The sequence below is a fragment of the Eschrichtius robustus genome, chromosome 11 (assembly GCF_028021215.1).
Source record: "Eschrichtius robustus isolate mEscRob2 chromosome 11, mEscRob2.pri, whole genome shotgun sequence".
NCBI lineage: Eukaryota > Metazoa > Chordata > Mammalia > Artiodactyla > Eschrichtiidae > Eschrichtius > Eschrichtius robustus.
In genome coordinates, this window is record NC_090834.1 from 85,341,040 (window position 1) to 85,356,109 (window position 15,070).

The 15,070-nt window shown below is 40.7% G+C and overlaps 1 protein-coding gene across 1 annotated transcript; it reads right to left on the reverse strand.

Annotated features, from left to right (window-relative positions):
- Positions 1–9,580: 9,580 nt before the first annotated feature.
- On the reverse strand, positions 9,581–11,569 carry KCNA4 (potassium voltage-gated channel subfamily A member 4). Its single transcript, XM_068555205.1, has one exon. The coding sequence runs from the start codon at positions 11,567–11,569 to the stop codon at positions 9,581–9,583; it is 1,989 nt and encodes a 662-aa protein (XP_068411306.1).
- Positions 11,570–15,070: the final 3,501 nt, after the last annotated feature.

Consider the following 15,070-nt stretch of genomic DNA (forward strand, 5'->3'; position numbering starts at 1 on the left):
TTAGTCACAAAGGGACCAACCTAAAAATAGGCTGATGAGTGAAAGGACGGGAGCCTGCCTGCTCTGTCAGCTTCCGTTGCCAGCAGCGAATGGAAAGCTCAGGTGACGTCTCCTCGTGTATAGACATTTCCCCTTAAGCAAATGAATGTGACAGTCAAAGCAGAGCTTCGGTAGCCTAAGGAATATCACGAGAGGCATTCAAAAAGTTGGTAAATCAACTGCTTTGTCCGGGAATGGAAATGAGTGCGTCATCTCTAACAACGTGTTTGTAAAGTGAACAATTTGCCCCTGATTTTCTTCATTACATTCCTAATAACAACAGTTGCATCAGAGGAAGATTTTTGCTATTATACTTGCAGCTCATTCCACATTGGGGCTGTTTCTACACGGTAATAAAGCGTCTGGGTGAAAAAATGGAAAATACACAACTAATCATCCAGCTGTTTCTAAAATCCCAGCTGTTCACTAATAGGCAGAAAATAACCTAGCATAATGACCGAACATAACAGACCCACATTGCAGGTGATCGTAGAAGCTTTCTGGGTATGCACGGGCATGACCTGATTTATAAAATGGCAAGACATCTACCTGGATCACACAAAAAAAGCTCTCCCTGAGAAATCGCTGAACCTGGGATGGCAGAAGCCTTCCTGATCGGGGCTTTTGTTGAAGCAAAGGTGAGTTGGGTGTGCAAGCATTTTATGTGGCCATCTCTGCGGTTTAAAAAAAGGCAATAGGCTTAATAACTGAGGGGAAAGACTGAAAGGGAAAACCAGAAAGGAAACCTTTGAACCTTTTATTTTGAACAAGTTTATATTGGGTTGGAACTTATATTAGAATCTTCTATTTCCTTTTCAAATCCTTTTAAGGGTACAGGAACATTTTTGAAAGTTGAATGACTTCATAATCTCTCTTTCAAAGCTTATAACACAACTACAGCTTTTCATAACTGAAACGAAAAAAAAAAAGTTTCCAGCATGTAATTTTCAGCTTATTTTAGCAATGACAGCGGGATTTATCCCATGCTAGACTGATCTCCAACAGTGATACCACGGACGAACCGAAAAGAAACAGTAATTCCTAAACAGCCTTTCCCATCCAAAGAGTCAACTCAGTCCCTCGAGTGAGTAAATATAGTTTGGTGTCACAAGACGATTCACACCTTACAATACTGTACTTTGCTTCATCTTCATCTGTCGAATCTAACCCTTTCTCCACTGTTTCTCACACTGCCTTGCAGCCTGGGAAGTATGTGGATTCTAGTAGTGAAATGACACCTCTTCTCTGTGGCTGAGCAGCGGCTAAATCAGCGAGGAGCATATGACAGCAGCAAGGAGTTCTAATTTTGTGACTGCACAGATTTTATGATTTTTCCATTCCTCTAAGAATTGCACACCGGCAATCACCAACATAAACACATCATTCAGCTCTGTGTTAGTGACATTCACTCTCAGGGCTTCAACTGGTCGCTTAATTCTGTCTTGGTTTTAATACACTACCACATTAACATTCTGTATTAGAATGAGAGGGTGAGGCAGGAGGAGGGAATTATCCCCTGTGAAATATAAGTGCCCAAACTGTAATCTTCAAGTTGTAATCTTCCGAGGATGGGAAAGAATCCCTTGCTCTGAAAGGAAAGGTGAGTTTTATCTTTAATAAGACATATAGCTTTAATTCTCAGCAACAGTTTTATGGTTTTGAATGTGAGTGCTCTCAAAGACTAAGAACGAAGCGAATTAGGGTATTGGGACATATACATACACATGCCTACTAAGTCTGGTACCAATACTAAGTGATCAATTCACTGTCCTGGATTTCCTGGATTAATACATACTAGTAGTTAACACTATCAAATGAAGCAGTTTTTAAACTGATCTAGCTATTTTTGCCATCCTATTAATGACTTCATTTAGGCATAACTCTTTGCCCCTTGCCTCCCACCCTCCCTCCCACTCCCTTATCCCCCAGTTAGCTCTGATCCTCCTTATATCCTGCTGTTACTGCAAGAAAAAAAGCAGTTTACTAGCTTCTCATTGGCCGGATCAGATCTGGAGGAAACAGGTCAAGAACTCTGAGAATACTTCTAGAAACCCAGAAGGAAAATCTGTTCCTAATACTCCTGTGTCATCTAGATGGTAATATGGTATATATGCATTTCCCTATGCCATTTTTCACATATACTGAAATCAGCTTCTAGACCGATTAATAGCCAAGTTGCAAAAAAGATCATCAAACAATCTTGTCATTCTCTAATCAATCACAACCAACCCTTTCACTTGGTCTGCTAGAAGGTAAACATTTATATCCACCAATTTAAACATAATCACAAATTTAAATATAATGTGGAAAAGTCAAGGAAAAGGGAAGAAAAACAACATTAACCGCTCAAGAAATCTGAATGAATGAATCATTATTTATGGGATAAATCTCCCTCCAAATACATGGCTCTAAATATAGATTGCAATCTCCAAATCTCACATTAATTTCTTAAAGTATTTAATTAGAGATACTCCTGAAGCTAATAAGATAGTGTGGAACTTAGAGTCTCTATTTTCTTATCAAAAGTCATGTTAATCTTAGGTAAACCATCCTAAAACTAATATCCATCTCCCAATAGTAATGTCAATAAGACACCAATGAGGAACGGCAAATGAACAAATAAATATAAATCCTACTACAGTCCCTAGAGATTCTATCTCCTCTTGATAGAGTTCAGTACAGGGGGAGCTTCATTAACTATTTCCTATCCCGCCTGATAGCAAATGAAAGCCTCATTTGGATCATGATCCTTACCAATTGAAGGAGAAAAAAAGACTCGCTCGGGTGCCATCAACACCATTAGTGTTCTCCAGGGGAATCATTCATCTATTCAGGTATGAGTGAATTAGGTTTATAAATAGAATAATATGCACCGTCCATGTTAACAAATGTGGCCCCCATCACTGAGAGAGTTCAGATAATATAGGCCTGGTCCCCAAGAGATATGGGATTTTCCAATTATTTTACAGTTTTGTATGTGAGTGCCCTCAGAGGCTGAAAGATATTAGAACATTCACCAAAAAACAAAAAAAACAATAACCTGAGACTTTTAATACTGTAACTGAACCTAAGAGAATTAAGGAAGTCACATCAAACAACAGCTACAACAAAAATGCAGAAAGATAATGGCTTCAAATCAGTCTATTTCTAAAGAGCACAGAGTAGATCTATGCAGCCAAATAGTCCAGTTTCCATGCTATATGCATCCTTTATATAATGTCCATGAAAAATAAAATAAAATAAACATTTTGCAATGTTCCATAAAACATAAAAACCTTTCCTGGGAATGAATTCCACATCTCCTTATCCAATGGAATGTCTCAGAGTTTAACCCTAATACCGCTGTGGTTATATGGCATAAAAATCCAACCTAGAGTATAAAGAAAGACTTTCCAATCCTTAAGTGTCACCATTTCCCCAAACCACATGATATTTACACACTTCCACTTCACTTCAAGAAGTCTCTTTCGGTGCCTCAGACCATTCATTTGCTTATATATCTTTTGCCAGAATAAAGGCAGAAAATGAAATATATATGTAAACATATGGATATATATTAATCTAATTATGTTAAAACAAATATAATTCTTTGGCTCAGCACTGGCACAACTTTAGTTGATATCCATAGGGGCTATTTATTTAAGTGCTTTGACTGATTTAAGAGGTGACTGACCCCTCAACAGCCCGTAGCTTACTGTGGATAAAAACGCCTTCATGCTCTCTGGCTTTAAAAATATGTCCCTGGTCTAGAGAATCATGAAAAAACAATCCAAGTACATTTCCACATAATGCCAATAACTGGAAAAAACAGCATATTTTCCATGTTTATTAATTATTCCTAAAAATTACTACTAAGACCACTGCTAAAGTAAGTTGACATTTCTATCATCTTCACAGAAAATGTTCACATTGTATATTCTTTCAGTGACTTATCTCTGCTAGTGGTGAGGAGCCATGACAAAGGCTACCCCTAAATACTTTATATTTCATTTTGATGTATGTGACACATTGATTTGAACAATAGACTTGGCCTCCCAGTTAGGTTTTTCTTGGCTTTCTGGTTTTAGTATGTTTGTTGATTCTTTGTACTGTATTATTTTCTTTTTATGATTTTGCATTTTCTGGTATGGCTGTTTAATGGGAGACAATGGTTCTGAGCCTTAGTAAAGCCAGCCTCAGATGAGAAACTAGTTATGAAAAAAATCTGTACAACAGATAATTTGCAGATAAGGAAGCAAAAGTTGAATGTTTGTGGATCAACTATCAAAATCATTTAGCTCCTAGTCTTCAGGATACAAATTCTCCTTCCAAGATACCAGTGACAGAAAATGGATCAAAAACTTAACTGCAGGTCAGCAACACCAGGACCACTGAATGTGGAACTATCCTTTCCTACATGACAGTAAGACTCCTTATTTAACACATTACTTGCCTTATACATCAGTCCCACCTAGTATTACTTACAGGCCTGAAAGGGGATATGCTAGGGTCTCACTCAGAGCTGCAGCTCATTAAATATGTGCTGTTTTTCAAATCACCCAACTCATACCCTGGGATTAATTTATTTACCCATAAATAAAGCCACCATATTTTCTGAACCTCAAATTGGGCCATATCATATGGTCTGATATGTATTAGCATACTTCTTAAGAGGAGGATACTATGAGAAATTGGGACTGCTATGGAAACAGAAAACCAAGTCAGAAATAAAACTCATATCACAGTCCTAATCTTAAATCACATTTCAGAAGTACATATTCCCATTTACTGCAAAAATAGGTCTGCTCCCTTCAATCTTGAACACAGACCACTCCATCAACCTTCTTTCAAACAGGAATACTGATCGCCATACTAGAAAGTAGGATTGTCTTCTAACCTGTAGTGGTGGATAGATTGGTCTGGAAGACTCTGTGTTTTGAGTCAAGTTTCTTTGCAAGCAGGAAAACCAAGAGGTACCTTTTGTTCACACCAAATGTCCCTTGCAGAATTCAGAATGACTTTTGGGTCAGGAAGATTTCCTGGAACAGGCCCCTTTGTCACTGAATGACAACCCGTAATCATTCTAAACTGTATCAATAAAAAATAAATAAATAAATAAATATATATATATATATATATATATATATATATATATATATATATATATATATATATATATATATATAAAGAGGGATGTTACACTCTGCATCGTGCCCATGAACACCTCCCATGTTAACTTAAAAATGTAAACTGAACCAAGGTGTATTTATTTCCCACTTTACCTAGGAATAGCTGCAATGTTAATGCTGAAGATGCATCACAATCCTGAAAATCAACAACAGAGAACACCCTTCCTGATTCTCTTGGGACATGGGGGTACTACTATTTATGATTCCAATGCAATTAAAAATAATTTTCCACTGGTTAAAGTTGACTTTCTAAAATATGGGGAAATATACATATATATACATATACTTTAACTCAGAGTATTTTCCTTAGATATTTCTTATTCATATATTGGATGCTATTTCAACATATGCGTAATGAAAAGATTTTCACAGAGCTTCAGCTATCCTGTTTAAGACAAATTGGACAAGGAAAGCAGTAGCACTTGTGAAATACTACATGTGTCTAAGCATAAAATGAGTTCCCCAGTACAGGTCGGAACACTGCTTACTGACAAGACTGTACTTTAACAAAGCAAGAAATCAAAATGTTTACTTACCAACTTTCACCATGTGGATTCAACTGGAGACTGAGGAGTTATTTTTTATTAAGCGAATCCCTTCCCTTTAGAAGTTGCTACAATAAATAGCTTCAAAATAAACCCCATTCATTCAGCTTAGTTTACATTCTAAAAGCTCAATCTCAAACTCCTGGTTCTGCATTTAACCTAACAGGGAGATTTTAAAACCATTTTGTTCTTACTACCTAACTATAAAATCAAGTCTGGTATGACTTGAGGGGTACTTAGAAAATATCAAGCTAATCTAGTGTTTTCTTCAACTCTACAGAATTTTGGTACTGGAAGGAATCAAGTGATAATGTAGCCCAATCACCTGATTGTACATTTAAAAACAAAAACCTGAGATCACGGAGATGAGATGATGTGCCCACAGTCAACAAGTCGGCTCTGGACCCCTAGACCAACTGTCACACCTCTGGTATCCACAAGCTCTCTTTTCACAGAAATTCAAAGGAATATTTATCCCTCCTCTCTCCTCCGCAACTGTTAGGCATAGCTGTTTCCTTTTCAAGCATATGCAAAAGAGAACAATGCATCCACTCGTGAAAAGACTCTGATTAGGATGACCCTCAAATACTGTACTTTTGGTAACATTTATTATCATCTGAAAAGCAACTAAATGATCCCAGATTCCAAGAATTCAAATCTCTAAATGGGGTAATTTCTCTTTTATCTTACAGCCAAATGTGTATGGTGGCCTTGAAAAAGACACAGTTTCCTAAATAAGTTACAGATAGCCCCTGGAAGCATATTTCTTAGTATAAAACATTCACAAATGATACTAAAGCACTTTGCCTAGCTGTGACTTGGAAAAATATTACAAATCCACAGCTGCACTGAGGAATCTACCTTCACACATTATCTATAAGAGAAGTGTTCTATATAGAAGTGTTCCTATACAAGTCTTGAGGGCTTAAATGCTTCCTTCTCAGTGTGAAATCACGATCCAGACATGCTAAAATAAACGCACTTTGCAGGAAAAAAACAAACAAACAAACAAACAAACATTTAGTAATAATCTAATAATATTTGGTTTGGAAGCCCTTGCTGTTACTTCTTGACCCTTTTACCCTTAAGAAAACCATGTAAGATAAAGGAAAACCCCAGAGTCCCCAAATGACTATATTTCCTGGATTCTCAGAAATACCAAATTCTAATACATATCAATAAAATTTCATGTAACTTTTCAGATTTTAAAAGGAGATGTTGTGGAAACAATGAAATACATCTTTCCTTCCTAACATAGCCAAATCATTGCTATTGCTATTATAGAATAGTCAATAAACATCCAATACCAGAGAGCATTTAAACTATATTAAGATATAACCTGACCTAGTTGGGTACAGCAAAAGCTACACAGTGCCTTGTCCACAGAGCCAACTTTTTATACCATGACATGCCTGGGATCTTCCCCAAAAAGAAGAAACTGAAGTAATTATTCAGTGACAGGTTATCTTGTATCTGCAAATCAACTTCTTGTAAGGAGCTCAAAATTAAAGAAATTACCCATTATTTTCACAATATCCTAATAAAGCAGATGTAACTCATGGGTTCTGAGTCTCTTTTTCTCCCAGAGGAAGATTAAACAATTTAGACATAGCATCAGGCATTTATACGGAACTCGGCATTTCAGAGGTTTCACACGTTCTCATTTGCCTCCCATAACAACTCTGTGATGTAACAAATGCTTTATGTGCCCTCTTTTTCACTAATGAGGAAACTGGGATACAGAGATTAACAGAGTGACTTTCCCAAATGAACGGTGACCAACCCAAATAGTGTTACCCCTAGTCTAATGTTTGTTACATTTTTTGCGCTAAATCCAAAATATATTAAAATGTCACTTTTGAAGTCTTGTTACAAGATGGCATTTCCTTGCTCTGTCACTCTCCATTGTCCACTAGAGATCTTTGGTCTGCACTCAATCAACACCCCCCCCTACCCCTGGCAGTTTTTCATTCTCCAAAGGGTGTTCTTGAGAGGTGTTTCTCTAAAGTGGTTGTGAAGGGGTGAAGAGAAGGGGGTAGCTTTGGTTTTAAACCTAACATTGAATTTACTTTGAATTTTAAATATCATTCAAGGAGAGGTAAGATTTATATTATTATCAAATGATGGCCTGAGATTAAAAGGCTTGAGAAAAGCTATTCTAGCGCTTTTTTTTTTTTTTTTTTAAAGTTTGCAGTTGTCAGAGTTCATTACGTGCTGAGATACCCTACAGAGCATTTTTTCCCCAGACTTCAGAACAACAACTTTATAAAGAATAGAAGCTGAAATACTGGAGAATAAGGCCTCTTATGTATTCTGAGTTTGTGAACCTACATCTCATTATGACTTAACAGTGTAAGTTGGATCACTAGCTGTTACCTCACATTCTAGAACATCTTGTCGTGAGTTAAATGCAGTTATATGTGTCACTAATTCCTTTAATAAAAATTATAACGATGGTGATGTGGAAGCTAAATGTTTTGACACAATTGTTTCTTATATCAATTTTAGCAAATAGAATGCTAAATTCTGAGGTGAATCCCCACATTCTGCACTTATGTCGCTACACAAATAAATAAACTTAATAAATCTAGAATTTATGTTGCACATTTAATAGAAAGCTCTTAAGCCATAATCACTGTAGCTGTTGGGCGTCTTAATTCTTCAAGAATTCTTTCAGTGCATGCATTAACTTTGGTTAAATTATTCTGGATTTAAAGGCAGAAGAATATTTAAAATAGTATGGTTTCAGAAGCATCATTGTAACAGAGCAATTTCAAAAGATTCAGTTGCTAAATTTGACTTCATAGTCCCTTTGCAGATCAGTTATTTAGATTTAAGAAGAGAAGGGAATCATGTGCTGTTATCTCTGTGGCCATTCTTCTCACACAAAGAAAATGAGAGAACAATAAAATAAGACTAAGAAATCATTCTTCCAATGATTGTCATTGAACTGTTACATTAGTAAACATTCACAGTATGAAGTCTCTCTCAATCTCCAGCATATAAAGTAGTGCAAAGGAAAAGAAAAAAAAAAAAAAAAAAGAAAGAAAATTCCAGTTCTGTTATCTGTGAACAAAACTTGTTACATTTTCTCTGATTTCATTTCTTCCATTATTGTTAGGCATTTGCTGTCACATCTCCCCAAAATTAATAATAAAATATAATCAATTTCTAAAGGCCCCTGCAGCCTTTTTAAAAGTTAATTTCCAGTTAAAAATAAACTTTAATTAAATCCAAGATAAAATTGTAACCTATAGTCTATTAAATAATCCACTTTCTTTGTTTTCTACATAGTAATTCTTACAATTTTTAAAAAACAACAGCTATGGAATCCAAAGACATGAAATGCTATTAAAGCACTGATAAATGACTGCTCAAATTCATTAGGTCTTACATAGTAAATACTTCAAAATGCCAACTTTTCCCATCACTGCACGATTACTAACAACGTTGACAATTTACTTACACATACACACACGCACGCAGCACTCACACACACACAAACACACACATACACATTCTCTCCACAGAACCATCTTTACTTTTAACATCTCCTCCAGTAAATGTGCAAAATTCTTGCATTCTAATAAAAAATATAAAGATAGATTTGCTCCTATTTAAGCCTCCCTCTTCTCCAAGATGTATCATTTGTTTGATATGTAATACAAGTTTAGTAACAATTATGCCATGTATAACCATTAAATGGCGTACTACTGTATGCATTGGATTCATTTGCATATATCATTTTCATAACTGCACTCTCTATGCATAAATATATTTGGAGATGCCGGGATTGGGGGAGGGGCAGTGGTGGGTGGAGAACGAGATTCACACGTCGGTCTCCACAGCCTTCGCATTAGAACAGTTGTTTTTATCTGTCTCACTGTCATCCCCCTTTCCCTGACACTTCGCCTTTGCACACAGAGATTCCTTAACCCCTTCTTCCATCTCTAGATACTCTGACTTGTCCCCCAGGGAAGAAGAAGTAGAGCTCCGAAATTTCTTCAGCAAATTAGAAGGGAGGTACGGGCAACTGACTGCATTCTGTGTCAGCTGTGTCTGTTCTTCATTTTCAGTCTCTCTGTGGTAGAAATAGTTAAAGTTAGAGACAATCACTGGCACTGGCAAAGCAATGGTTAAGACACCTGCAATGGCACACAGAGACCCTACGATCTTGCCCCCCACAGTGATGGGCTTCATGTCCCCGTAGCCCACAGTTGTCATGGTCACCACGGCCCACCAAAATGCATCTGGGATGCTTTGGAAATGGGTAGTCGGTTCATCCGCCTCCGCGAAATACACAGCACTGGAAAAGAGGATGACCCCAATGAAGAGGAAGAAGATCAGAAGGCCCAGTTCCCGCATGCTGGCTCGGAGCGTGTGGCCCAGGATCTGCAGGCCCTTGGAGTGCCTGGAGAGTTTGAAGATCCGGAAAACTCGGACCAGACGGATGATCCTGAGGATGGCAAAGGACATGGCCTGCTGCTGCTGACCGTTGCCACCCCCCTGCTGCTGGGCCAGATCCGTGCCCAGCGTGATGAAGTAAGGCAAAATGGAGACAATGTCAATGATGTTCATGATGTTTTTGAAGAAGAGGGCTTGGCTGGGACAAGCAAAGCAGCGAACCACAAACTCAAAGGAAAACCACACAATACAGACTGTCTCCACAATGAAGAAGGGGTCGTTGAATATCGTGTGCCCTGAGTTCTCCGGGTGGGGGGCCGAGGTGTCGTTCAACAACCCACTGTGCCCGCCTATGCTCAGGGCCATGATAAGATCCCTGTCGTCCCTAAACTCTGGCAAGGTTTCCAGGCAGAAGATGACAATGGAGATGAGGATGACCAGGACCGAGACGATAGCTATGCCCCTCGCCGGACTGGAGCTCTCTGGATACTCAAAGAGCAGCCAGATCTGCTTTTTGAACTCGCTCTCTGGCAAGGCCCGGTCCTCCTCGTCTCTCACAAAGCCCTCGTCCTCCCGAAACTTGAGCAGGGCCTCCTCCCCCAGCTGGTAGAACTTCACCTCCTCAGTGAAGATATCAAAGGGGACGTTGACGGGCCTCTTCAGGCGGCCCCCTGACTGGTAATAATACAAGATGGCATCAAAGCTAGGCCTGTTCCTGTCAAAAAAATACTCGTTACGCAAAGGGTCGAAATACTGAGTCCTCTTCTCAGGGTCCCCCAGCAAAGTCTCGGGAAACTGGGCCAGAGTTTTCATCTGGGTCTCAAAGCGCAGGCCTGAGACGTTGATCACCACGCGTTCGCAGCAGTCGCTGTAGCGGACCGAGCTGTAGCCGCCACCGCCCCCATCGTCCTGGGGCAGCAGGTCGGTGTAGGAGCACTCATCGCCGTGGTCGTCCTCACTGTAGTAAAACCTTCCCTCCTCCTCCTCCTCTTCCTCTTCCTCCTCCTCCTCCTCCTCCTCTTCCTCCTCCTCCTCCTCCTCCTCACTCAGATCCCGCAGGATCTTCTCCTCGGAGCCACTGGGCATCAGGTCGGAGCAGTGAGGAAAGCTGCTCTGCCGGTGGTGGACTTTCTTCTTCTCGGGCCGCTGTCGCCTCCTCCTCCTACTTCCCCGGCCGCTCTGAGGGTCTTGGGAGGTGCAGGCCCCACGCAACTGGTGGTGGTGATGGTGGGCGCCCCCTCCAGACCCCCCGCCGCCTTCCACAGCAGCTGTGGCCGCGGCGACAGCGGCCGCCGCAGCCGCCCTCGAGTGAGCCAGCCTCTCGCGCTCCCGGGCCCGGGCCTGCGCGGCGTAACCGTAAGGCATGTGACTGTTGCACCCTGAGCTCTCCGCACTCACCATTGCAACCTCCATGGTGGTGGTTTGGGGAAATGGCTGGTTCCAGTTGGAGAAGAAGAAGAAGAAAGAAAAATAGGGCAGCTTCTTTTCTCACCAAATTAAGGTAAGTTTGGAACCCTTAAGCAGATTGCTTGGAAGACTAAGGATATTTTCAGTCCAACTTTGCATTTTCTGTTTTTAAATCAGCACACCCCATGCTCTCTCTTCCCAGGGATTCAGTGTTGCTCTCCAGAGCTTGGCTCCTCCAGAGAAACAGCCTGGCACTTTCAAGCCTAAGTCAGAAAATGTTGGGGTCTCCCAAACACTTATTTTGGGGGGGATGTTCAAAGCGGGAAATACGTCTAGAATGTGGTGTTGATGCTGCGAGATTTACAGGCAGCAAGTATCCAACAGCCAGCAGTCGTGCCTAGAAAATGGAATATATTTTTCTGCCATGGAAATTGTCCAAAGCTCAGTCCATCAAATTTAAATAAAATGCAAATAAGCCTTTAAGTCTTAGCACTTGCCTTCTAGTGATGGCTTGACCCATGTTAACATGTGACTTGAAGTATGTCCAGACATTGCCACTCAAAGCCTATCAGGATGATTCTCCAGGCTTTCCCCTTAAATTCATCACTGGCTTCCTGGACCCAGGGGCAATGCCGAGCTAGCTTTAGAGGCAAAGACCTTGGGAGGTAGAGAAGGTGCAAGATGAGGTGTCAGTGGGGGCAAGCCCAGCTCTGAGGTCTCCATAGAAATCAAGGAAATGCAGAGCATCCTTCAGCTAAAATCATGCAGAAGAAGCCACTTCACCTGAAAAAGGAAGGGAAACAAGCATAGGAGAAAAAAAGAAGAATCAAATAATAAAGAGTAAACTGAGCGTTTCCTTCACATATACTTTTTTCTCCTGTCCTCAAGCAAGCAAGCCATTATATAAAGCACCAAAGCGACTATAAATTTCCAAGGAGCAGTATGGGGCAGCTTGTTAAATCTCCTTCTCACTAAACATCCTTCTTTCCTTCTTCTTTGGATATATTTCAGCACTGTCTACTTTTGTGGCAACTCAAGTATTTTTTTCTCTCTCCACTCTTGACCCACATGGCTCTTCCTTCAATCCACCTTTTCACTAATGCCAGGTCTTAATTCTCACTGTCACTCTCTTCATTCCACAATAACAATGCTGTCACTTTACAGCTGCTTCCATCATTCATTGATCTCAAGGCATTTTTTAAAATTTCCACACAAAATATTTCTGAATTTAGTGGCCGTCCACCCCTCTCTGTCTTGATTCAGGATTAGAGAGGTCAGAAAAAACAGTTTTCTTTAATCCAGGTTCCACCACTTAAACAATCTTCAATCAACTCATCTACGAAGTGTACATAATAATACAACCTCCCCCATCCCACTTTTGAGAGGATAAATGAGATAACTGATGTTGACAGAACACCACAGTGCCTTGTACATGAGGAATATCAATAAAGGCTGGCGGTTATTAACAACATAACATTTTATGGTCAATCTACCCACCCCCAAATGCATATGTCCTCATAGCACTGTCTAAGCAGGGGAAGGGCAGAACGTGAGGACATCCAGGACATTTTGAGACTCACCAATGGCCTGTATTATGTTGGCACTCCCTGACTCGCTGAAGCATGTCCCTGTTGTTGTTTTTCTGTTCCCCTGACTCCAGAACACTCCCTACCACCCACAGCCTAGGAGCTTATCCCAGTTTCCATTTCTCTAATAATCATCTTCTCTCCTTGCAGTTTCCCCATGTTCACCTCGATGCTTCCTCCTACACTTTGCTCAAGGAACTATCTCCTTATGGTTCAAATCCCAGTTTGTGTGCACTTTGTTTTCAGCCTATGATACTTTCTTCCCTATAATTTAACCATAGTTCACATCCCCCAAATTCCCCTCTCTTTTCCTTCCCTCCCCCACCCCCCCCCTTTATTTCCAGTCTGCCACTTCCTGATCACATCTTCCTTGCAGCCCTCCTCTGTCCCCACTGTCACTTGGTATTCCTGACCTTTCTTCTTCCTTAGTTTGCTCTCCGTAGGTCCAACTAACGCATCTCCTCTGCCAGGACCTGTAAATGCTCCTGCCCCAATCTTGCTTCTCCTGTCTCCTCTTGCTTCTTCCATTCACTCTGTCCAACAGGACTTCCAAGAATGCAGAGAGTGGCTGAGAGAATTGGGGAGGGTAACGACAGCCAGAATTCAGGGCACCTCCCAGCCTCTATTACCGGAAGTACTTGGAGCCATTAACAGGACCCAGTGCTTGACCACCTGGTGCTCCTTGCTGAATCGTGTCAGCCTAGAAGCCTAGATACACCTGGGTTTTATCAAGTGACAAGCAGGGAAGTGGCAAACAAAGGTCTTCCCAATCACACATTCTAATGTGGTCATACACATTCTCCCAGGGCAAGAGGTGAGCCTGACTGGGGACACAAAACCCAGAAAATACACCTCTGAGGGCTTCTGGAATGACGTCCCCCTCCCTTTGCCTGACTCCTAACATCATCTCATACTCTGAAATGTTCACTCTCACAAGGTCTCCAAATCTCTGTCTTCACTGTGGAGGGTCAGGCCAACATCCTTTAAAGACTTTCACACAAGCCAAACTGCCTGAGAGTTTGCTCAGTTTCTTCCCCAACCCCTCAAAGCAGTTATAATACACTATTTAAATAAAGCCCCAGTGTAACCAAAGTGCCTGTAAATTTGTATACTACGCACACCCCCTCTTCCACCCAACTGACTCCCAGAAGGTCACGAGTTAGAGGGTCTTCTAATTCACAATCAACTCTTCAGGAGAGCTAGACTTGCCCTCTTCACACCAAATAATTTCTTATTTACTTATTTACTTATTCATCTATTTGGGTTTGTTCATTTTTGTTTAACTCCCTCCCCCACTGTAAAAAAAAAGCAAATCACATTCCTTCTAATTTGCTACCAGTTACCTCACTATCCCTGACCTTAGAAGAAGAAGAAGAGGATATAAAAAGGGAGGGAGAGAGTGAAGAAAAAAAAAAAAAAAAAAGAAAGAATCCAACCAGCAAATCAGACTAGTTTAAAATCTCTCTTCCTTCTCAACTCAAGGTATTCATGTTAGGAGAATCTATTCAAGCCGACTCTCAAGAGACTTTATGGGGGAGACCTTTGCAGGGTAATGTCCCTTCCTTTTAAACACCACCAACTAATAGGATTTTGCTGACTACCAATTCCCCAATCCCTGTGCCCCCAAACAAGAGCTAAGCATCCCGCCCCTCCTCCTCCTCCTCCCCCCCCCCCCACACACACACAACAAGGCTGTTTTCATCTCTCAGTGCTAATTCCTGCAACTGTTTTAGGGTGGTACCTGAACCTTATCAGAGAGAAAAAAGGAGAAACAGAAGACTGAGAGAGAGAATTCCAAGGGCCAATACCGTGAGAAATATACACTTCAACGCACGCCATTTATACAGTCCCTATGTGTTGCTCAAATGCTCAGAAAATGCACGCAAACCCAAATGTTGGGAGAAGCAGCAATTTAAACCCG